Here is a 24,297-nt window from a genome sequence, read left to right as displayed (position 1 = left end):
TCCCAAACATAATTTTTGTTTTTCTATTAAAACATTTTATCCATGGTTGCTGTGTCTCGGAGCAGATGGGGTACAGCAAATGTGAATTCCTGTGCCATCTGAACTGGAAGTCACCCTACATTTAAAAAATGCTAAATTCTATCCTATTTTGATGAAAACCCTCCTTCCCCCTCCCACAATCCTTCAGCCACTGCTCCATAACTCTTCACCCCTTCAAAACCAAGAATTGTCTAGACCCACGATTTCTAGTTGTTTACCTTCCACTCACACCTCAAATCACACCACTCTGGCTTTCACTTCCCACTCCATTAATGTTTTTCTTTTTTGTTTTGGCCAAGGTTTCCAGTGATACCCTTGTTGCTAAATCCCATGGATATTTTTTCAGTCTTCATCTAGTCATCTATTTAACTTCTCAGCAGCTTTCAGTACTTGTTGAATACTCCTTCCATTTAAAAACACTCTCGGGACTTCCCTGGTGGTCCAGTGGTTGAGAATCCATCTTGAACTGCAGGGGACGCCGGTTCAATCCCTGATCGGGGAACGAAGATCCCATGTGCTACGGGGCAAGCAACTAGAGAGCCCGCATGCTGCAACTAGAGAGCCTGTATGCCACAACTAAGACCCGATGCAGCCAAAAACAAACAAACAAACAAAACCACTCTCTTGCCTTGTTTTCCAGAATTTAAGAGTAGTCTGGGTCTCTTCCTGCCTCTCCGGCCGCCTCCTCAAAATATCATTTGCGGGCTTATCCTCCTCTGTCTAGCCATTAAATGTTAGAATTTGTTGAGACTCAGTCTTGGCCCTTGTCTTTTTTTTGTTTTGTTTTGTTTATTTATTTGGCTGCATCGGGTCTTAGTTGCGGCACATGGGCTCTGTAATTGCTGCACGGGGCTCTGTAGTCGCGGCACACGGGCTCTCTAGTTGTGGCGCACGGGCTTACTTGCCCCGCGGCATGTGGGATCTTAGTTCCCCAACCAGGAATTGAACCGGCATCCCCTGCATTGCAAGATGGATTCTCAATCACTGGACCACCAGGGAAGTCCCCTTAGCCCTTGTCTTTTTACGCTGTAGTCTCTCCCTAAGCAGTCTCCTCCATGTCTATCATGTTAGGTACCAACTCTACACAGATAACTCCCAAATTGGTATGTCCAGTCACACCTCCCCTTTTATATGCAGAGTAGCACAGCCAACTTCCTTCTTGACATTACCTCTTAGATATCTCAGAGGGATCTCAAATTCCGGTCTAGTGTTCCCTACCTAAGTAAATGGCACCCCCATCCATCTAAATGCACAAACCAGGTTTCTCAGGGTCATGCATGACTTCTTCCATTCTCTCCCCCACCAAAGCCAACCCATTCCTGAGTGTACTCCCCAAACTTTTAAAAATATTCTCCACTTCTCTCCATCTATCTTTCTTGCCCAGTACCCCGCCATCTTTCATAAGGATCTCTGTCGTAACCTCCCCATTAGCTCACCCACATCAGCTTCTGCTTATTGCATCTCCCAGCTCATTCTCCATACTGTAGTCAGCATGCTCATTTCGATAGAAGTATCTACTCATCACTGACTTTCTCACCCCACCCTCACACATACACAGTTGGAACGTTACAATAACATCTTATTGCTCGTAGGATAGAGACAAAAATTTGTAATGTCCTCTAATGTTGCCCCTTTTACCTCCCAATTTTATCATACCTCCTCTTGCTCTCTGTTCCTTGTCACTGTGGCCTACCTTCAGTCACTTGGACGTACATTATAGGCTACCCTTTATGTTGTAGGCTGTTCCCTATGCCTGAATGCTTTTCCCTCCCCGCTTGGTCTGGCTGTCTGTTCCTCATCCTCCAGCACTCAGCTTGGTTGTTGCTTCTTCAGGGAAGTCTTCGCCTCCCCCCTCATCTTCCTGACTAGCCCAGGCACCCCTCTTAGCCCTTCTTCAGAGCATTTGTCATACATGTAATTTCACATTGCATTTGTCCAGTTATCTAATTATTTGATTAAAGTCTGTCTGAGGGCAGAGACCAGATCTGTCTTGTTTACCATTGCATGTCCATCACTTTGCTGGTGGGCAGAGATAGAGTAGGTGTTTAGTAAGTCTCTGTTGACCAAATCATTTTGAATCCTTACTTCGACATCAGCAGGTTAGTTATCCCTCTTAGCTTTGTGTAAGCAACAGATTTGATACATTCACCTTTAATGTCTTTACCCTGAAACACCGGTAACTAGGTGAAGACAGTCTTGTGCCATAAAATGGGAAAGATCCCTCCAGAGTGACACTGGTTTCGTTAAAGTTCGCTTTTTCAAAGATAATAACTGATAACAAACAGCGACAGTAGGGTTTCTGTTTTCCATCATTTACATCTTTTGTCTGACTTGTCAGAACCCATTATTACCATCAAAAATACATTCAAAACCCTTCCAACAAGTCTTCCAAAAATCAACCCAAAGGACTCAGAGTAGGAAGAGTAAGAGAAATTTATCATAGAGAATAGAGTGCTATGATAGAACTGGCAGCCAATGATAACTCCTGGGAGAAGGCTCCTCATTGGCCTGTGTGTGTTCCATGGTGGGGTGAAGACAGACAAGCCCTGGTTTGGAGGTGCCCAGGGGAGAGATGCTGGCAATAACCTCACCACACGGACCAATGGCAGCGGCATAGTTCACTGTAAGACACAGAGTGGAAAAGTGGTGTGGGTAATCCACATTTTCTCCCTGAGGGAAGTCTTTCTGTTATTTAAGTGATAGAAAAATCACTGTGGAAAATGGCAGCTGTGGGCTTCAGAGCTGTACAGAAGGAACAGTAAATGTGAATTTCCCGAAAGCAAGCGACAAGAGGATTTTAATTAAGCGTGGTGGGCCTGCGCTTACGGGCCGAAGTGGGTTAAACTGCTAAGGAGTGTAGTTCTAATATTGGCTCAGGCATTAAATATGCACATACACTTTGATCCAGCAATTCTAATTCCACTTCTAGGAATCTTACAGAAATACTAGCATAAGGATATAAATACAGATATAGATTCAGATATATACATAGATATATAGATATAGCTAGATGATCATATAGCCTTATATGTTTTAGGAAAAATTAGAGACAACCTAAGTGTCTATCAATAGGGGATTAGTTAAAGAAATGATTTTACATTCCTACTGTGGAATGGTAGGCAGCCGTTAGAAAAATGAAGTATATCTGTACGTACTGGTATAGACACACTAAATACTGCTGAGTAAAAAAAAAGTCGTGGCGAAAAGCAAGAACCGGAGTTGTAATCATCGTGTATATAGTGCTTACAACATGCAGATACAGTTTTAAGAGCTCTTCACATATTAACTCACTTAATCCTCATAATCTTCAGAGGCGGGTACTACATTATCCTCATTTTTACCCAGGGGGATCCTGAGGCATGCAGATGTTAAGTAGCTTGTTCAAGGTCACACAGCTGGAGGCACAGTGATTCCAGACTGCACGCTCCTAACCACTAGGCAGTGTCAGGGGTGGGTGTGCTTTATCTGTAGAGGGCCAGGTAGGAAGTATTTTCAGTTTTGCGGCCCATATGGCCCCTGTCGCAACTACTCAGCTCTGCTGTGATGGTACGAAAGCATCCGTGTTTGCCTGCAGATTTTCTTTTAAAAAAAAAAGTACATATGTATGTATTGTGCATTTTCAGATGTAGAAAATGGTTTGGAAGTATGAAAACCAAGCTACCATTAGTCATCTCAGGAGAGGGGTGTGTGTATCACTTTATATTATTTGCATTCATACAAGTCTCTTTTTTAATCAAAGAACAGTTAAAGAGCTTCAAGGCATAGTTTCATTCCATTCATCTCCCATTGGAAATTCCTTTTTACTTCAAGTTTTGGAGTATCTTTGGCCTTGGGAAACAAGGCAAATATATGGGTAGGAGGAGTAGAGGCCCCTATAAGTAGGGTTGCCGATTTAGACAATAAAAATACCAGATGCCCCAATAAATTTGAATTGCAGTTCAACTATCATTATGTGTTACTTATCTGCATTTCAAACTTAACGGAGCGTCCTGTATTTTATTGGGCATCCCTACCTACCACATTTCTTAGTATGATGACATATAAAACTCCTCCTGGGGTCTGCTCAGCCCCAGTTTCACCGTTGCCTATGGAAACGCATCCAGTACATCTCACATCTGTCCACTTGGGCTCTCCGACAGGTGGAGCTGCGCCTGCAGCTGCGGGTCCCGAGGGTCGGCCACTACGTGGTCGTGGTCGAGTATGCCACGGAAGCAGACCAGCTGTCTGAGGCCGACGTGCACGTGCAGGGCCCCGGGGCTGACCTGGCAGGCCGGGTGAACATCTACAGCTGCAAATACAGGTAACCATCCTGCCTGGGCGAGTCCTCTGTAACTGGACAGGCAGGAGGTCAGCTGTGGGAACTTTAGTTTTTATCTAACTTGGAAAGCTGTTTCCTTTTGGAGGCTGAGCTCGAAAAGCAGCAGGGGGGTAGTTGTGCGAACCAGCATCTTCCCCAGCGTGGCTTCAGAAGGCTTCTCCGTAGGCAGTACCTTGAAAAGCTTGCATTTTCTTGAAAAGTTGTATGTTCTACTTACCATTTTGTCTCAGATTCACATGAAGCAGCACAACCATTTTGCTTTACTCTGTGTCACCCTATGGGGGGCAGTGAACTCAGGGCTCTCCCCTCAAACACCGTGTAGAGTACATGGGTGCCTGGCACATTCTCCACTACTCCTGCCTTCACAACACGCCCTTCAGAACTGGGGATCATTAATGTTGATCGTCAGGTGAAAAATAATTTGACAAAGGAATCTCAGATTCACCCTGACAAAGTTCATCTCTTCCAAGAGCGCTGACAAAGGTTTATTAAAAATTGTTTTCTTTGCATAATGTTTAAAGATGTATGCAAAGGTTCAGAGTATACTTTAATTAAAGAATCAGTGCAAGGGATGTTTCCCATGAAATTAATTGTAGAATAAATGGCACTGGAAGGCAGAGGCTCCTGAGAGGGCAGGGGGGTGATAACTACAGTGAACCCTCCCAATTCTTGGCCGAGACTTTGAGCATTTTATAACCTCTATGTTTACGTGTTTTTTGTCAAACCCAAGATGACTTGAGGTAGTTGGACATTTTCCCTGTTTTGCAAATTAAAGAACTTATGAAAAATGTTACTTTTGGTAGCTTAGAATGGAAAATTTTATGAGACTTGATGAAGCAGTTATTAAATTAATATCACACTCTTGGCAACCCTACAAAATAAACTGTGAAAGTTTCTTTTCAAAACCTTAAAAAATCTAATCTTCCCTTTTCTCTGGGGTGATGCTTAAAAAAAGAAACAAAGAATGTAATTATATATGCATTTTTAATAGGAACACCAGATGGCCCAGAAAAGTTCCCTAGAATGTTCTGTCATTTTCTGAAAATACTAGTTTCATCGATAGGTGACATCAGCCACCACTGGGATGTACACTCGCCCCCTGAGTCCTGGAGACTGTTGGCCACAGCGCCTAGGGCATGGCTTCTCCATACCCCATCCATCCAAGCCCACCCTCCAGTTCAGCTCTCTGACCCCTTCCACCTTGCAGATCAGGGCTTGATCCCTGCTCCACAGTGTACAAAGTGGAGATGGCCCAGCAAACAGGAGGAAACATTCTTAATGACCTTCATGACTCTTGACTATCTCAGAAGAGGTTGAGACTATCTATGCCAAGCAGAGGAGTGATTTCAAAACTAAAGAAAGAAAGAACACCCTGCCAGGGTTCCGCGAGCCATAAGCATTGTTTCAGGACCTTTGTCTGAATGGTGTTTTAAGGAGAGAAGTACATGATATTCTGCAGATCACTTAGGCTTTGGACGTGGCGACAACACCAAAGTTCTCAATCATTAGATAAGACAATACTGCATTAGACTAGGAATTACTATTATTGTATTTAACCACTCCTAGGGAAGTCCCATGGTATCTTTTCACTTGTCTAAAGTATTTCCTTTTTCTCTACTTTGCATGTCATGTGGATAAGTGAAAATGACCAGGCTGCAAGTAATAGAGTCCAAAAATACGATGCAATTGGAAAATATTTGACCCATAAAAACCTATTTCAACTGACAGACCCTTTCAATATGGCAGCTTCTCCTGCTGAGGTTTGAACCTTTCCCAGCCTTTCTCAAGTGAGGTCTAACTATGTTGTTATAAAACAATATCCCAACAGAAAAGTAGTGGTGCTCGTAGGAACACCACTTTCCAAAATAGTGCTGTGATAACTCTGAAAAATCTGATCTGCCCTCCGTAAGAGAGGTGATCACTAATGATTCAATCAATCCAGTTATTACTGTTAGTCTACTCTTAGTAAGAATTGAATAGAGGATAAAACTCAATCTAAGGGAGTCACTTAATATAATCACTTGATATATTTAACTCCCAGAGTTATGGTTGAATCCAATAGAAATGCATTTTAATTGACACATGTATTCACACCCACACACATGCACAAAAGGGAAAAGAAAACAGCTATTTATTGAGTTTCTAATGTATGCCACAAACCATGGCTCTTTGTACACTATCTCATTTTAATTCTCGCCTCAGAAGTATTGCATTAATTATTTCAAACGTTTTGCAGAGATGGTCATTTTCTTTTCGTATGTCTCTAGTTCCAAATTATATTTATAGACCGAAAAGTTGCTACTTTAGACGATGAAGTCGAAGCATTCCTCACATAATACTTCCTTTATGGGTTTTACTACGAGGCTGTATTCTTTAGTTCAAAATCTTTAAATGTTCCTGAGCTCTGTATGTCCTCTGATGCCGTGGAGGGAAGGAGCACCACTGGTAGAATGAGGAAGGAGCATTAGGAGGAACAGACTGAGCTTCTAAAGGCAAACTCGGACCTTTTCAGCCTCATTACTGACGCGGCATGAGATGGTCATTGTGAGTTCAGGAGGCAACTTTAATCTCCAACAGTACCAATGATATTGGTAAATTTCCAAGAAGGCTGTGTCTTAGACATTACTGGCCCTGGGGCTCTTTCTCCAGATGACCAAACCAAGTATTATAAAGCTGGGTGGAGGGCTTCCCTGGTGGCGCAGTGGTTGAGAGTCCGCCTGCCGATGCAGGGGACACGGGTTCGTGCCCCGGTCCGGGAAGATCCCACATGCCGCGGAGCGGCTGGGCCCGTGAGCCATGGCCGCTGAGCCTGCGCGTCTGGAGCCTGTGCTCCGCAACGGGAGAGACCACAACAGTGAGAGGCCCGCGTACCACAAAAAAAAAAAAAAAAGCTGGGTGGAGAAGGTGCGCAAGGCCGTCAGCCCTGAGAGGTGCAACTCAGAGCTCAGTGGAAAGGTTCTTTTTCCCCTACTGATCATGGGCTGCATCCCTCCTAAACTCCACCTCCAGGGAAATTCATTGTCAGTGACCTGGTTAACAACAGGAGAAACTGAAGCGCAATCAGCAACTCCACAGGGCATAAAGTGAGGGAGACCAGGGGAGTAAGGTTAAGAAAACTGTTTCCTCTTGTAGCGTCCTCTGCCGGAGCGCTGTGACCGACAGCAGGAGTCGCCTTGCTGTGTACGAGCTGTTAGAAGATGCAGACGTTTGGCTCAAAGCACGGATGGCCCGATTCCTTCTGGTATGCTTCTGTTTTGACCGCTGAATTTTAGAAGTATTTTTATTGGTAACCATATATATTTTTTAAAGCTTATTAAAGTTTTGGCTGGGTTTGTGTTACATCTATAAAGTTAACCTGCAGAGAATTGCCAGTGTTATGATGTTTATTTTCCCATCTAGAAATCTGTTTTGCCTCTTCATTTGTTGGAGCCTTTTCTATAGCATCCAATAAAGTTTAGTCATCAAATTTGAACACATTTCACAAAACGCCATTTCATTAGTTTGTATTTGTTGTTACTATTATGAATGAACTATCTTTTGCTGTTATGTTTCCTAGTTTATTATTGCTGGTGTATAGAAATGCCATTAGTTACTGTTTATTTCTTTCCACTTTACTATTTTATTATGTCTATTAGCTTCTTGGCAGAATTTTCAAGGTTGTAATCACCTGGTATTTTTTTCCAGACCATTGTTACTCAATTCCAAAAAGAGTATTTTCAATTAATTAGATATATACTATTTTTTTTTTTTTTTTTTTTTTGCGGTACGCGGGCCTCTCACTGTTGTGGCCTCTCCCGTTGCGGAGCATAGGCTCCGGACACGCAGGCTCAGCGGCCGTGGCTCACGGGCCCAGCCGCTCCGCGGCACGTGGGATCTTCCCGGACTGGGTCACGAACCCGTGTCCCCTGCATTGGCAGGCGGACTCTCAACCACTGTGCCACAAGGGAAACCCAGATATATACTATTAAGAGTTAAAATGCCAGCTTTGGCAGATTAAATACCCTTTTAATAGCATAACTTAAATATTGAGAATTGTGATGAACAGTGGCAGTGGGATCTGGGCTAGGAAGGGGTGGTCAGGTTTACAATAAATATCTCAGGGAACGTAAGATTATCTAAGCATGAAGCAACTTCCTGATACTGCTAATATTAAGCATGTATCACTCTGGGAAGTGCCAGGCCAGCCTGTTCTAGTATGTTCTAGATATTCGTGCTTGACAGTATTAAAAATGTTGCGCTTTCTCTTAAGAACTATCTGGAGTTTAGTTTTTAAACATTATTATATAAACTATATAATAATTTAAGACTTTTTAAAATGATGACTCTTTTTAAACATAATAAGTCAAGTGAATCTTAACCTCTTCATTTTTGGAAATTATAATGGGGCTGAACGTCCTTCTTTTAAGCATAAGTTTGCCCTTTTTGAAATAGTCAGATGTCATTCAGAGTCAAGGCTGACTGGAAAATAAGCTCTATGAAGGCAGGAGTGTGTCCATCTTGGTCTTGCAGAATCCCACCGTCTCAGTGCCTGGCATATAGTAGGTGTTCAATTAAAATTTTGTTGTTACCGAATAGCTTTGTGACCAAGCTGGTAATAGTTTTGATTTAAAATAAAAGGTATTAAGTTAATGACTGAATTTCTTGTGTGACTCAGAAACTAGCTCTGGAGACAGAGCCCAAATGTGCCTGAGATACAAGTCATCCTCTATTGAAAAGGATGGTTTGTAGCAGGAGCAGCCCTCTTTCTGAACAGCAGGCTCCCTGGTTGCCCACCACATCCCTGCCTCTCCCTGCCAAGGGGTCTGAAGAGCCAGCATCGGCCCAAGGCAGGAGAGAAAAATCTGTCAAAAGTCGCTGACAGAGAGTTGTTTTTGAACTTTCACATGATTTTGTTTATTCGTATAATTATTCCAAGAGCAATTTAGTCAGTGATCCTGCATAATAGTAAAAAGGATCTGTTGGACATAATGATGCCAGAGGGAGTGCTCGCCTATGATTTTTACTGCTTTACAATAATAGTTATAATGCCTCTGGATGAATTCTTAATGGCTTTTTGTTGTTGTTGTTGTTGTGTCTTTGTTGCTGTGTGCGGGCTTTTCTCTAGCTGTGGGTGTGCAGGCTTAAGTAATTGTGGCGCACGGGCTTAGTTGCTCCACAACATGTGGGATCCTCCCAGACCAGGGCTTGAACCCGTGTCCCCTGCATTGGCAGGCAGATTCTTAACCACTGCACGGCCAGGGAAGACCTGAACAGCTTTTTTAAAAGAATGTGTTTGGCTATAACCTTGACTTTGCTGATAACTGGGACATACCTTCTTGTATTTGCTCGACAGCATCAAATTTGTATCATACCCACTGAAGAATTCTCGGTGGAATATTTGAGACCTCACGTCAAATGCATTGCCAGTTATGGGAGATTTGTTAATGAAAGGTAATGTGTTTCCTTCCTTTATCCCTTGTCTGTGCTGAGTGATACTTAATGCTTTTAAGGCTGTAGATTTATGTTTGACTTCAGAAGTGATCACAGGCCAAGGTGCTAAAGGCTGGTGATGCATTAAAAAAAAAAAAAAAAAAGAGCTAAATCATTCATCCCAGCGTTCTTTCCAGAATTCCATCATATCAGGAAGCTGACACAATAGCAACTGGGGGAAATGTTTAAGCCTCACCCTTGAGGGCAGTTACTCTGAAGTTCTATTCTGAGCCTTCGTCAAGACTCAACTTTGTTCCAATCCTTTAATCTCTATGTCTGAGATTCCTCATTTACAAAAAACATGAAAATAATGACCCATCTCACAGCTATGTTATGAGAATTAGCTAACCAATGATTCTCAGGATTTGGAGAAGGTTGTTTGGATGTAGACTCAAAAATAATTTATGGATACAGTCATGACATCTTATGCATATGGTTGAAACCCCCAAGACAATGAGATCTGGCTGTGCCTAAAAGAAATGATAGGCATGTGTTCTCTTTGTTTTTGTATAGTTTTATGTCAACGTTGATGTTTAGAGGTGAATAATAATGTTTCATTGCATTGATCTCATTTAACAATGAATTTTAGTCCTAGGGAGGGAAGTTTTAAAAAGTTTCCATCTAGCTTACTTCCCTTCAAAATTAAGATTTTTTTTTTTTCTGTCTTAGCTTATTGTATTAAGCGGGCAGCCGGAATACACTTGGCCAGTCCGGAGCACTGAGTATGTTTGTATAAAGATCGCCACAGGCTGGTGGTTCTCTGGATCCTTTTGACGCTTAGACTCTGTCTCTTCACCGGGGGACAGTTCTTCGGGTTTTGGTTATTTTTCAGTATTCTCTGTTTCAGCGCCACCTGTATCTCCTTGGTCCCTGAAACTCCTCCGACAGCATTAATTTTGGACGTTCCGAGTGGTGGGTCTTCCCCTCTCCTGCCCCAGGACCCTTTACCTTCTGCTGACGCTCTTACTGGAGTCACCTTGAAGGCCCCACAGGTAGGGCTCCCCCTCAGTGTGTTGCTTGTAAACCAGTGGTTCTCAAAGTGTGGTCCCAACCAGCAGCGTCCCCATCCCCAGGGAACTTGTTAGAAATGCAAATCTGCAGGCGTCACCCCAGAACTATTGAATTAGAAACTCGGAAGAGGGGCCCAGGAATCTGTGCTTTAACAAATCCTCCAGGGGATTTGGATGCCCCTAAAGTTTGAGCACCTCTGCTCTCAACTGTGGAGAATCCCAGGCATGAGGCATCCGGTTAATCCTGTCTGTGGCCGCCCCATCCTGACGCTCCTTTTCCCTCCTGCATCGCTGTCTACATAGTCATTTGGCAATTTTTCATGAGCCATCTTAGGATAGGTCACATTTTCACGGGCTACTGCTACTTAACGTTGTTGAGTCATTAATTATCTTCCCAGATCAGAACAGGAGCGCTTTTAGAACTCTAACAAATTTTTTGCGGCCCCAACTTGTAGGCAGGACATTCCCAATAAACACATATTGATCAATCATCTAGAGCAGAAAGGTGAAGTGTATGAAGGGAATACACCTTTTTTTCACTGCAAACTACACAATTGCAGGACTTAATGTTTGTTCTGATGCCATTATGTCCTTCTGATCCTAGAGATGGCTTGTGTCAGTTCACATTGCATCAAGATAGGAAATTAACAGGATTTGGGAGAGAAAATTTCGTAAGATCCCGTATGGGCAAGGCAACCTAGAACAGTAGGGGGAAATGAATTGAAATCATGACAATAGAGCTCTACTCCTGGTTTTGCTATAAAATTAGTGTATGACCTTTAGTCAGTCACCCTCCAAGGCACAGCTCTCATCTGAAAGATAATCTTTTATTGTTGTTATTCTTGTAGGTTTTTTTTGCGGTTTGAAAAGACTTATTACTCACATAGTGAGACTTTCTGGGGAGAGCAGGGTTCACCCTCAAACCTGAGCAAGCACTGGGGTCTGAATCTGGTTTTCGTTGTGGTTGGGGTGGGGGGGAGTCTGGGTGAGGGCTCCCTCTCCCATGGGCTGGAATTTGTGTGGTTAGAACTTCCCAGGTGTGCCAAGGGATGAACACCTGGGCTTTCTTATTAGCTTGTCCAGGTGTAGGACAAAAGGCAATAGGTGAGTGATGGAGCTTGAAAACCATCAAACATAAAAAATGGAGTCTGACCCTTTGTTACACGATTATTACAAGTAGTGCTTGAATGCTGGGAACATTCTTGTATGGCCTTTTGCACGCACAGTGTGCCTTTCTGTTGTTAAATACCTAGGAATGCAGTTGCCCAGTTATATGTTCAACTTTGGTGAAAACCACCACATAGTTTTCCAAAGTGATTTTACCAAACGTCCCTCCTCCAGCATCATTTATGGTTGTCCCACCGTTGGGTTGTCCATTCTGCAGCTGACGGTTATTTGGTTTGTTTCCAGTGTTTGTGATCACAAATAAAGCTGCCCCAAACGCTCAAGGGAAGGTTTTGTGTGAATGTGGATTTTCACTTCTCTTGGGTAAATACCGAGGTTGTTTTGGTTTTTAACCTCAAAATATCCCGTAATTCTAATTATTCATAACTCTGCAGCTTGAGGAATATTTTTTTTCCCACCCAGAACCAAGTGACCTTGCGAGGACTCGTACCGCGTCCGGGTCGATACGTCATTGTGGTCCATTTTTATCAACCAGTGCATCCGACGTTCCTGGTGCAGGTGTCTGTGGACAGAGGGCGGCTGCAGCCAGGTGAGCTGCGGGGAGCAGGGCCGGCTGCAGGGCTCACCTGCCTTGGCAGGGGTGTGATAGGAACGCCTCTCTCTGCCCCCAGGCATCTTCCGTGCCTCTTTTTGCCCCCATGTGCTTGGCTGCCGGGACCAAGTGATCGCCGGAGATCAGGTTGAGTTTGACATCTCGGAGCCGGAGGTGGCCGTGACGGTGAAGGTTCCAGAAGGAAAGTCCTTAGTTTGGGTGCGTTCTGCTTATTTCTCAGCTTGCTCTTCACGTGGTTGCCTTGGTTGACTGCTCTGTGCGTCAGTTTTGGCTCATGACAATAATTCCTCCAAGGAACTGAAGCCAGATTTATAGAAGTGTTTAAATTTTGCAGCTAACTTTACCCAAAAAAAGTCTTTCTTTGACAATTAAAATCAAGGGAAAGCAGAATAATAGAGAAGTGACTAGGAAGAAAAACCTCCCTGCACGAGCCTGGAGCCCTCTCCTTCAGCCCCTCCTCAATCTCCTCTGACAGGTCTCTCTCTGAAGCATTGAACACTCATTTGTTCTTGAAAATTTCTTTCTTTTTGGCTTCCATAGCTACTTTCTCTTGTTTTTTTCCCCACTTTCTCCACCACTCCTTCAATGATTTCTCTTTCCCTTCATCCCCATATGTCGCCGTTCCCTCGGGCTCGACGGTGAGCCCCCTTGTTCTAAGATTTCTCTTTGAATAACATCATCTGCGCCTGTCGATTCTGTTCTCTCCTCTGTGAGAATGACACCCACATCTGTGAACTCATTTCTCATCTTTGCTGAGCTCTAGGACCATCTACTGCACATCCCCATAGCCAGAGAGCTCACAAGTCCCTCCAACTTAGCCTGTTACCAGCCCAGCCCCGGGCATCCCCTACCCTGTTCATTACCTTGGTCGATGGAATCGTGGTCACCCAATGCCTGTAAAGCCTTGGAGAGCCAGGAAGCACTGCCCAGGCCTGCTCTGTGGCCCTCCAGTTTTTGCTCATGCCTCCTCTCTCTCTGAGGATGTCATCTTCCTAGGGGCAGGGGCCTGACTTTATTCATTTTGTATCCCCTGTGCCTGGAACACCGTCTGGCACAGGTACTTGGCAATGTTTACTGAACTGAATAACGTGAGAGCAGCAGACTCTGTAAGCAGTAAGTTGGTGAGTAGTTGACGAAGATGTTTGAAATTTCCTGCAGCATTCGTTACTGGCGCAGTCTGGTTTATACAGGTACAGAGAACTGAGCAGTATTTTTAAAGACTGGGGCTACAATTATTCATAATACAGTATCTGATAGGATATGAATTTCAGGGGCAAGCCACCATGTGAGTTTCCCCATTGGTCCTGCCATTTCGGTTTGCTCACATTTAAAAACACAAAATGCAACCTCTGGAGATGCTGGGTCATCCCGGGCGTGGATCACACAGGGCCCTGGCTGTCCTAACAGCTGTCCTGCTCACCCCTGACGTCTCCTGTCCCCGCCCACACCCGAGGCTGCTGCTTCTCTGAGCAGGTGCTCCAGGAGGTCTGCCCCCCACTTGGTATCATTTCCTGCATGGAAACGTGGCCTGAGCCTTCAACACTGGCTTAGGGTTGTTTTCTGATTCTTTTTTCATAAATCCTGTTTCATTTGGTCTTGGGCTTAACAATAAAGAACGTTGATCTTAGCGAAGAGAACGTGACGGAGAGCCGTAGGTATGCCGTGCTGTTGGAAATCCAAAGACATGCCGACAGCTTCCCTTTAGGTCCGTGTCCTAGTGGTGCCTGCGGAGAGTTACGACTACCAAATCCTTCACAGAAAATCAGTGGACAAGTCATTTGAGTTTGTCACCAATTGTGGAGGGGACAGTTTTTATATTGAGTAAGTATCCTTTGTGGAAAGGCCCTGGGAGGCATGCAGCTCTCCCACATTCCCGACCAGAGCAAGAGGCCCGGGGAGGGGTGGCCCTTGGGTCTGTCTCTTCCTCTGGGAGCCTGAGGGAGTGGCACTGAGTCCCGCGTCCTCGGCACATGCTACAGCCGTTGTGCACATCTGGGCAAGATTTCCCTCCTCAACTTTGATCTCAACAGATCACCCTCCAAGCTGGGTTTCACAGGCTGCTTGGGAGTTTCTCTTCCTCTTCCCTGCTTCCTCTTGGCTGACTCAGATTCCTAAGATACCACACAGGGCTTCCTCAGCGGGGAGGCATGTGAGCCCTGAGTCCCACTCTCCTTTGCCCTCTGATTGAGTGGGGAGCATCACAGAGGGGTGGACCTCCCCCGTCTTCCCTCTGTGGGTCCCTGAATGCTAAGAGCCTAGAACAGCCCTGAGTATCAACTCCTGCCATTCTTTTCTGCAGACCCACCCTGCCCCCTTGTAGGTTTCCTGAGGAACTGAGGCTCCCGGGGGCCAGATGCCTTCTGCATAGAAAATATTAAGAGCAAAGGCTCTGAGGTCAAACAGCTACGGGTTTGAGTACCTGCTCAACCACTTCGTAGCTCTGTGGCCTCGGGAATGTTGCCTAATTTCTAGGACCCTCAGTTGCCTTATCTGTGAAATGGGGCTTAGGGACTAATTGGTTGGGTGGTTGTGAGGTTAAGTGAGGTGTAGGCAAAAATGCTAACACACATGTTCAGTGAATGTTGGCAATTCACCTCCTCATTATTATTCTAATTGGTGTATCATTACACATGTAGGTGTAAATTTTTTTGGTGACTACTTTATTGAGATATAATCCACACACCATACAATTCATCCTATAGGCGAATTTTCACCCCTTTATTCCAGCCACCGAAAGTTCCCACCCACCGTCCTGTGATGTGTCCTGGAGTGGATGGGGATGGGAGGAGGGGTGGCTGGCACCCTCTGTGAGTCCAGGGGTGGGGTTTTCTCTAACTTCCTCCCAAACTCCAGAGCCCCTCCCCCAAAACGCTGCTTGGTGAGGCATGTGGGAAGAGGAAGGTTGGGACCGTTTCTGGGCACGCCTCCCAGGATCTCACCATGAGTTTCTGTTTCCACAGCCCCCAGAAAGCCTCTGGATTCTGTAAGGATTCTGCCAGGTCCCTGGTGGCCCTTTACCATGATGGTGCACTGCCTTGTGAGTGCCACCCCGCCGGGGCCATTGGCCATCGCTGCAGCCCAGAGGGCGGGCAGTGCCCATGCCGGCCCCATGTCATTGGGCGGCAGTGTACCCGCTGTCAAATGGGCTACTACGGATTCCCGCACTGCAAGCGTAAGTGCAGGTTCGGGTCAGCCAAGGTCACCTGGGGCCAGGTTTCTTGAATTTCACTGTGCTGGAGACTCACCTGGGGATCCTGTGAAAATGCAGATTCTGACTCTCAGGGCTGAGAGTCTGCATTTCCAGTAACCACTCAGAGTATACCCGTGCTGCTGGTCTAGGGACCACACTATGAGGAGCAAGGTTCTAGAAGGTAAATATTTATGTTTCCCATGCTACGTGACCCATGCGCTTGGCAAAGCAGGTGAACGTAAATAGCCTCAAGCATCAACATATTGGACAGCTCAGTTCTCTTCTTTGTGGAATAGGTTAGGCTTCAGTTTTTTGTTTTTTTTGTTTTTTTTTTTTTGCGGTACGCGGGCCTCTCATTGCTGTGGTCTCTCCCGTTGCGGAGCACAGGCTCCGGACGCGCAGGCTCAGCGGCCATGGCTCACGGGCCCAGCCGCTCCGCGGCACGTGGGATCTTCCCGGACCGGGGCACGAACCCGTGTCCCCTGCATCGGCAGGCGGACTCTCAACCACTGCGCCACCAGGGAAGCCCTAGGCTTCAGTTTTTGCAGCCTCACCAAAGCTCAGCTGAGGTGGGAGGAGAGCCAGGCTCACAGGGCATACTCCTCACTGAATGAGGAGGCCATGGATCTTTATCTAGGAAATGTGCTGCAGCCCTAGACGAGGGTCAGCCCAGGCCACGTGAAGGGGGCAGAGTCCCCGCATGGAGGCCAGCCTTTGCCTAACAAGGGCCCCGCTGCTGCATCCTGTCCTGACCTTGGGCTCAGTGCACTGGGGTGACATGGAGGCCCTTCAAGAAGCCTGAGAAGAGCTGACCCCCTGACAGAGGACAGGCCTCACGTTAGAATGACATGTAACTGCAGCTCGGAGTCGAGGAGCGCCTTAGGGTGTCTACCTTGGTGTCAGTAGCTCCAGCTGTGCCTCACTCAGCTTCTGCATGTTGTGTCCACCATGAGTGTTGGGTGTGGTCGGTCTTGGCCCCAAGAAAGGGGCCTTTCAGATAAACCACACTCAATAGTACCATAAGGGAAGAAAAGCAAGACCTTTCTCCCAGACCCCTTGGAAGGTTCTGGAAACCCTGGTGCAGTCCTGCTGGAGGTCAGGGGCGTCTAACCCTTTCACCGTGTCTCTTCATCCCCGGCCAGCGTGCACCTGCGGCCGGCGCCTTTGTGAGGAGACGATGGGGATGTGCCTTTGCCCGCCCCGCACGGTCAGGCCCCAGTGTGATGCGTGTGAGACACATTCCTTCAGCTTCCACCCGCTGGCCGGCTGCGAAGGCTGCAACTGTTCCAGGATGGGCACCGACGGGGCTGCCACCCCGGAGTGCGACAGGGACCATGGACAGTGCAGGTGAGGCCTGGAGGACTAACCTATGGCATCCACGGTGGGAAGGGAAGACGCTGTCCGTCCCCACACAGGTCCCCATTACTTCCCGCTTCGCATGGGCCCCGACACTGCTTGAGTTGACCTCAGGGTGGTGCTCCCACCCGGGATGGGCGTGGCGTGTGGAGTGTCTGGTCCCCTCGGGCTCGGGTGGCCTGGCAGAGCCTGGGTGGGCAGACGGCTGTCTCCCAAGGCCCAAGCAGCCTCGCCGTCCACTCCAGCCTCGTTCCGCGTGTGCATGCGATAAGTGCGTGATTACGTGATCAGTTCCATCTCCTTGGTCACCGGGTGGTGAGCAGCTGTTTGTTTGTACTGAGGTCTGGGCTCCAAACCTTCACTCTCGTAAGCTGGTAGTTTTGTTAAGGACGTTGCTTGATGAAGTCTAAAATCCCGAGCCTGCTGCCCTGACTCAGATGGGGGAGCTGGAGACGGTGCAGAGGACTCCACAGGGGGCCTCCATTTGGGTAGGGCGGCAGGGTGGGCAGTACCCGCTGGAGAGCCTGACCTGAGAGGCGGGGCTGCCTCCGGGGCCACCGAGGTCCAGCACACAGCTGCTGAGAGACAAGAGGCAAACGGCGGCTCAAACAGATGCCAGGGGGCCAAGAGGTTCGCTCAGCAGGTCAGCTCCGCATTGGAAACCAGAGGGTGTTGTCACGTGACTCCAGGTCATCAGCCTGATCTCGGCAGGACCAGAGAGTGGCCACAGGGGGTGAAGAACAGTCTCCTAGAAGAAAAGGCTGGAAAGAATCTGAGAGGGGTTATGTGGCAGGAAAGCTGAAGCAGGCTTCTGCCATCCAGGCCGGTGTGACCTGTGCAGGAGAAAGCGTGAGGCTTGCCCCCGCCCTGCACTCCCCCCTCCCCCCCACCCAGGCACGAGGACATAGACGTCGGTGCCTGTGATCCCGGCGTGAGAGCCAGGAGGGGCCGTAGCTGCGAGTGGCAGGCGTCTGCTTCTCCAGCTCCAGGGCAGCTGTGTTCGTTTCCCGTGGCTGCTGACAAATGGCCACAAACTGGGTGTCTTCAAACAACAGAAATTTATTCTTTCATGGTTCGAAAGGCTAAACGTCTGAAATCAAGATGTTGCTCTTTCTAAAAGCTCTAGGGGAGACTGTTCCCTGCCTGCCTCTTACCTTCCCGTGTTGCCGGCAGTCCTTGGAATTCCTTGGTTCTGCCTCTGTCGTCTCATGGATTCTCCTTGTGTGTCTCTGTCTTCACATGGCTTTCTCCTCTCTGTGTGTGTCTGTGTCTTTCTTTTCTTTTTTTTTTTTAGCCTTTGAACTTTTAAAAACTTTAATTAAAAAAAAATTGACGTATAGTTGATGTGCAATACATATTGTCTAAGTTTCAGGTGTACCACATAGGGATACACAATTTTTAAAAGTTATACTCCGTTTATAATTATTATAAAATATTGCCTATATTCACTGCGCTGTACAATATGTCCTTGTAGCTTATTTATTTTACCTTTTTTCCTATTTTTCTTTTTTGAAGTATAGTTGATTTACAATGTTGTGTTAGTTTCAGGTGTACAGGGAAGTGATTCGGTTATACACATATATGTGTATATCTATATTTTTTCTATTTTTTCCATTATAGTTTATCACAAGATATTGAATATAGTTCCCTGCTCTATACAGTAGGACCTTGTTATTTATCTATTTTATATATGGTAGTGTGCATCTGTTAATCCCATACTCTCAACTTATCCCTCTCTCCTTCCCCAGTGGTAACCATAAGTGTGTTTTTTATGTCTGTGAATCTGTTTCTGTTTCGTAAATAAGTACTATTTTTTTTAGATTCCACATATAAGTGATGTCATATAATATTTGTCTTTCTCTGTCTGACTTTACTTAGTATGATACGCTCTAGGTCCATCCATGTTGTGGCAAAAGGCATTGTTTCATTCTTTTTTATGGCTGAGTAATATTCCATTGCATATATTATATACACCACATCTTCTCTATCCATTCATCTGTTGATGGACGCTTAGGTTGCTTCCATGTCCTGGCTATTGTAAACAGTGCTGCTATGAACATTAGGGTGCATGTATCTTTTCGAATTAGAGTTTTCGTCTTTTCCAGATATATGTCCAGGCGTGGGATTGCTGGATCATATGATAACTCTATTTTTAGTTTTTTGAGAAACTTCCATACTGTTTTCCATAGTGGCTGCACCAATCTACTTTCCCACCAACAGTGTAGGAGGGTTCCCTTATTTATTTTGTATATAGTACTTTGTACCTCTTAATCCCCTACTCCTATCTTGCCCCTGCTTCCCTCTCCCCACTGGTAGCCTCTAGTTTGTTCTCTATATCTGTGGGTCTGTTTCTGTTTTGTCATATTCACTAATTTGTTCTAGTTTTTAGACTCCACGTATAAGTGATATACAGTATTTGTCTTTCTCTTTCTGACTTATTTCACTCAGCATAATACCCTCCAAGTCCATCCATGCTGTTGCAAATGCAAAATTTCATTCTTTTTTATGGCTGAGTAGTATTCCATTGTATATATACCTGTGTCTTTCTTTTTTTATAAGGACACCAGTCCTATTGGACTAGGGCCCGCCTTACTCCGGTATGACCTCATCTTAACTTGATTATGTCTGCAAAACCCCTATTTCCAAATAGGTCACAATCTAGGTACTGGGGATTAGAACTTGAACATACCTTTTGGGGACAAAATTCAACTCTCTATAGCAGCGACGTTTACTTTTCCTGAGGAAGGACCTTTAACCACACTTCTGATTGTTGCCCAACGTCTAACAGTTCCTTTGTCCTCTGGGAAGGAAGCTGAGTGAGAATTTGAGTCATGGAAGATTCCAAGTCTTTAAAACCACAGGTTGTGAGTCCTCCGTGAGTCAAGTCGGTTGCCTGTCCTTCTCCAACTATGAGCCTAAATGGAATGTGACCGGTACAAAGAATTTTGAGGTGTTATCAGAGAGCTTTCATCACATACATTTGGTTCTGGTCCCTCCAGTGCTTACGCAATTCTCTGGAAGGAAGTCAGGCGCTTAGTTCATTACTAAAGACTTTGCATTGGGTTCCGAATGCACCAATAGGCCTGTGAAGATGTCTGACCTATTTCCAATAAACTCCTGCTTCATGGGCACTTAGTGTGGAAGCACAGGCTTCTACCAGGACCTGCAGGGATGCTACAGAACAAAAAGGTGCACTGTGCCCAGGAGTTGCTTGCTGTCTTGTGGCTGGAGAAGATGGATGAGTGGGAAGCTCAAAGGCCCTAGATGTGCCAGCCATGACCCAATCAACTTTGTAGAAGAAGTGAGAGACCAGACCTAAAGAAACTGTAGAATTAGAACTGGCTTCAGAAAAGGAAATCCAGGGTGTTATAAAAAGGGAAACAGATTGAACTAGGAATAATATTCCTTTTCGTATATTTGAAAAACAAGTCTAAGGAAAGAATCCAATGTCTTTATGTGGAATGGGTTTGCATGAATCCTTCAGAGGAAAGAATAGTCTGACAAATAAGGGGGGTAAGCAGAGAGGGAGGTCTTCGCATTAAAATCCTTTGCTGACTCAAGGGGCTAGGAATCTGGATATAAGAAAGGCTGAAAGAACAAGGTTCCGTTTGAACAGCAGAATGCGCAATGCATAACCTTGGGAAAAATAAAGAAAAAAACTAGACGGAGGAACAGGAGAGGAGATAAACAGGGGGACGTGGAACAGTTATTGGGGGATGGAATCCTGGCAGAGGACGAAGCCCAAGACTCTGTAGTGGCTCCAATCACAGCTGCATGAAGACACTCAGAGCCCTAAATACTGAAAACATTCCAGTGCCTCCATATTTAATTAAAAATAAAAACTTACTAAGCCGCAAAATAAGTGCCAACAAGTCCAAGAAAGTTCTGTTTTTCCATAGTGGCTACTTCAGATTTTCTTTTGAAAACAGATCACCCACGTGAAGAGTTTGGGGCTGGGGGTAGAGGTTGGGGAACCATGTACATGGGTTAGAGTGAGAGAGGACCCCAAGGAGAAGGTGTGGACACACAGGAGGGAAAACAGGTGTGGGTCCTGGAGGGGGTCCCTATGTTTAATCATAGGAGGCAAAGGAGCCAAGGAGGTGGAGAAGCAGTTTTCAGGCAGGAAGAGAAGCAGGAGAATTCACTGTCTGAGAACCAGTGGGAGAGTTTTAAAAGGACATGGATGGTCAGCAGAAGAAGTTGCTGCAAACAGGACCTCACACACAGTCTCTCAATGCTGCCGCCACAGAGAAAGGAAACTGAGAACGCATTAAAAACTGTAAAAGTCAGTTAAGGCACCATCTACAAGAGAGATTTACCACAGGATGTTAGGCACAAATTCTAAAGAGAATTTAACAAACCTTCACTAGCCAAAGACAGTTTAGTAGACTAGAAAATTCCTAACTCAGGACTGAGGACATGTTGTATAGTAGTTTTGCCCACACCCGAGGGAACATCAACAGGAATGGAATCTCATTGACCAAACCAAGACGTGAAATTATTTATCCTGACATTACCAAAAAGGCTGTAATCACCTAATGGGATGACACATCTTTCCATGATCAAAGTGGATTTGTCATGAAAGGGCCTTGGCAGATAATGTAAGAAAAACTTCAGTTTATTACATGACTGTAAATTGCACAAATTACCCATGACAATTCCAGTGTTGATGCCAAAAAAGCTTTTGATTGCCTAAAGGATTATTTCTTTAGAAAATATTAGAGGAAAGAATGCTCCCCGCTGCCCCTGAAAATATCCTAATGAAAATGAAGAATGTGTTTAGGGGAACCTAACATTCAAGTAAAAGAAGTAATCAAAGAAACCTGGAACTTGCAATAAAAAGAAGAACATATCCTTTCTCAGTGATACAACAGACTCTCTTACAGTTGTACAAGTTATCACCAATCACAAAGCTGAGAAATTTGAATTTTCAAATTTTATTTGACTATTTAGAGGTGTTAACGTTTATCATACTAAAGGGAAATCGAACTGTTATAAATATTAATCTCCTTTCAAATGAATTACAGAAATAATTGCAGCAATCCACAATACTCAGTTTGTTCTTAACTGAAACTAGTGCTGTAATTTTAGACACAATTGGAAGTAAATTCAATTGGAGCCATAAGATTGAGTTCTTGCTTATCTTTTTTTTTTTTTTTTTTGCGGTACGCGGGCCTCTCACTGTTGTGGCCTCTCCCGTTGCGGAGCACAGGCTCTGGACGCGCAGGCTCAGCGGCCATGGCTCACGGGCCCAGCTGCTCCATGGTATGTGGGATCTTCCCGGACCGGGGCACGAACCCGTGTCCCCTGCATCGGCAGGCGGACTCTCAACCACTGCGCCACCAGGGAAGCCCCTTGCTTATCTTTGTCATGAACTAGCCAGGAGACTCTGGGCAAGTTGCTTTGCCTTCCTTGGTCTCAGCTTCCTAATCTATAAAATGAAGCTTGGTACAATCATCTCCAACTTCCCACCTAAATTTAAAACTCTGATTCTATTTCTTCTTCAATCTCTGATTGTATCATGGAAAATATTACAGAAGTATGTTGTATAAATGATAAAAAGTCCATTGTTTGGGACAACTCTCTCGGGATTGTGGTCTTAAAGATGCTTACATTGATCAAAATTTCATTTTTTTATAGCATCACAGTAATTGAATGAGATATAATAGCAATGAAAAAGTACATTTGCATCTGCTTTTAATAGTGGATGACTGTGCCATCAGATTCTTTGAACAAACGAAAGAGCTAGGCTAACCTCAGAAGATTTTATCAATCAGATACACAGATGCTGGGAATCACTGCTTTAAAAGACTATCGTCACGTCGATGACTTTCAAGACATTTTAAGATCGGTTATAGGAGATGGCAGTTCACCTGGACGTCCAGTGAAACCCCATGTGCAAACGTGCCTTTTCAGAAGAGCAGCAGCAAAAGGAAAGCCATTTGGGGGGACCCTGATCTCAGCCAGTCTCACAGATTTACTAAATGTGTTAGATGGAGAAACGAAATACCAGAAAAGGTCGTAGACTTGGCATTCTGGGAACAGGAGTACTTCCAGGTCGGCAGAAATCCACAAGCCCTAACAACCTGGAGAAGCAATCCCTTTGAGGCAGCTCATCAAATAATAGGAATGGTAAATTCCAGACGGCGTGCAGGCAGGTGCTGGGACACAGCGGTGAGCAGGGCGGATGGGGACGGACAGAGCTCAGAGTTCTCACTTACGTTTCCTCTGTCCCAGAGGCACCTACCTTTTAAAGTTCTCTAGAGGGTTAAATATCCTGTGTGAAAACCCTTAGAATAGTACCTGACACACACTTGCACCCAGTATTAGCTGTTGTTATTATTTGCGAGGCGCTTGGCTGTCTGCCTTCTGCCCTTTATACTTTGTCCTCCTGAAGCCCCACCCATTCTCCTGGCTTCAACCACCCGACCCTTGATGATTCCCAGATCCAGTTCTGATCCCTGACGGCTGTCTTATCCCACATTCGTTGAAAATCAGTTCTACCTGGGTTCCCCTATTGGTTTTCCTTAGGGGGGGCCTTGGCGGACAAGTCCCCTGACCTCTGAGCTCCTGTCCCCTCACATGTATAATGAAGTGTTAGATTAGCTGATCTTTAAGGGCCCTCTCAGCTCCTAAACTCTACACTGATTCCATATCTGAAACCCTTGCCATTGTCTTGCCTTTCAGGCCATTCCTCTCTTTGAATGTTTTTTAAAAAATTCTACATATTGGTGACAGCCTCCTCCCGGTCCCCAAAGCCTGAAATCTCAGCATCACCTTAGAGTCAGTTCCTTTTTCCTACAGTCAATCAGGTGTCAACTTCTGACAAAGTGTGTATTATCCCCCTTCCTTCGATGGCCCCCTGCAGGTACTTCCGCCTGGTGAGGTCCTTTGTGACCACTTCCTGTGTGAGTGATCCTGACAGTCTCCGGATTGACCTTCCTTTTCCTGGCTTCCTTTCTTCCTTCCTTCCTCCCTTCACCTTTCCTTCCTTCCTTCCTTCCTTCCTTCTTTTCTCCCTAATTGAAGGGGAATATGCTAGTACACAATTATACTGGGATTTAAAAATCGATTTTCTCCGTCATTTTTTGATTAGTGCATAGAGAATGTGGATACATGCACGTGTCTATGATTTCATCTTCTTGGTGTGTGGGGTTTTTTAAAAACTAGGATGAAA

At 45.4% G+C, this 24,297-nt stretch overlaps 1 protein-coding gene across 1 annotated transcript in view; it reads left to right on the top strand.

Moving 5' to 3' along the window:
• LAMA3 (laminin subunit alpha 3) overlaps positions 1-24,297 on the top strand; it is a 241,953-nt gene that overhangs the window by 123,025 nt on the left and 94,631 nt on the right. The window contains exons 24-32 of the mRNA XM_079943103.1: positions 4,179-4,339; positions 7,490-7,598; positions 9,690-9,787; positions 10,674-10,818; positions 12,424-12,550; positions 12,633-12,772; positions 14,280-14,395; positions 15,535-15,746; positions 16,907-17,111. Of these exons, the coding sequence (XP_079799229.1) occupies positions 4,179-4,339; positions 7,490-7,598; positions 9,690-9,787; positions 10,674-10,818; positions 12,424-12,550; positions 12,633-12,772; positions 14,280-14,395; positions 15,535-15,746; positions 16,907-17,111 (1,313 nt within the window). The remainder of the gene's footprint in view (positions 1-4,178; positions 4,340-7,489; positions 7,599-9,689; positions 9,788-10,673; positions 10,819-12,423; positions 12,551-12,632; positions 12,773-14,279; positions 14,396-15,534; positions 15,747-16,906; positions 17,112-24,297) is intronic.

Source organism: Stenella coeruleoalba (genome assembly GCF_951394435.1).
Source record: "Stenella coeruleoalba genome assembly, chromosome: 14".
NCBI classification, from domain to species: Eukaryota; Metazoa; Chordata; class Mammalia; order Artiodactyla; family Delphinidae; genus Stenella; species Stenella coeruleoalba.
Note: the sequence above shows the minus strand (reverse complement) of the source record. Positions and strands in the feature narration are given on the sequence as shown.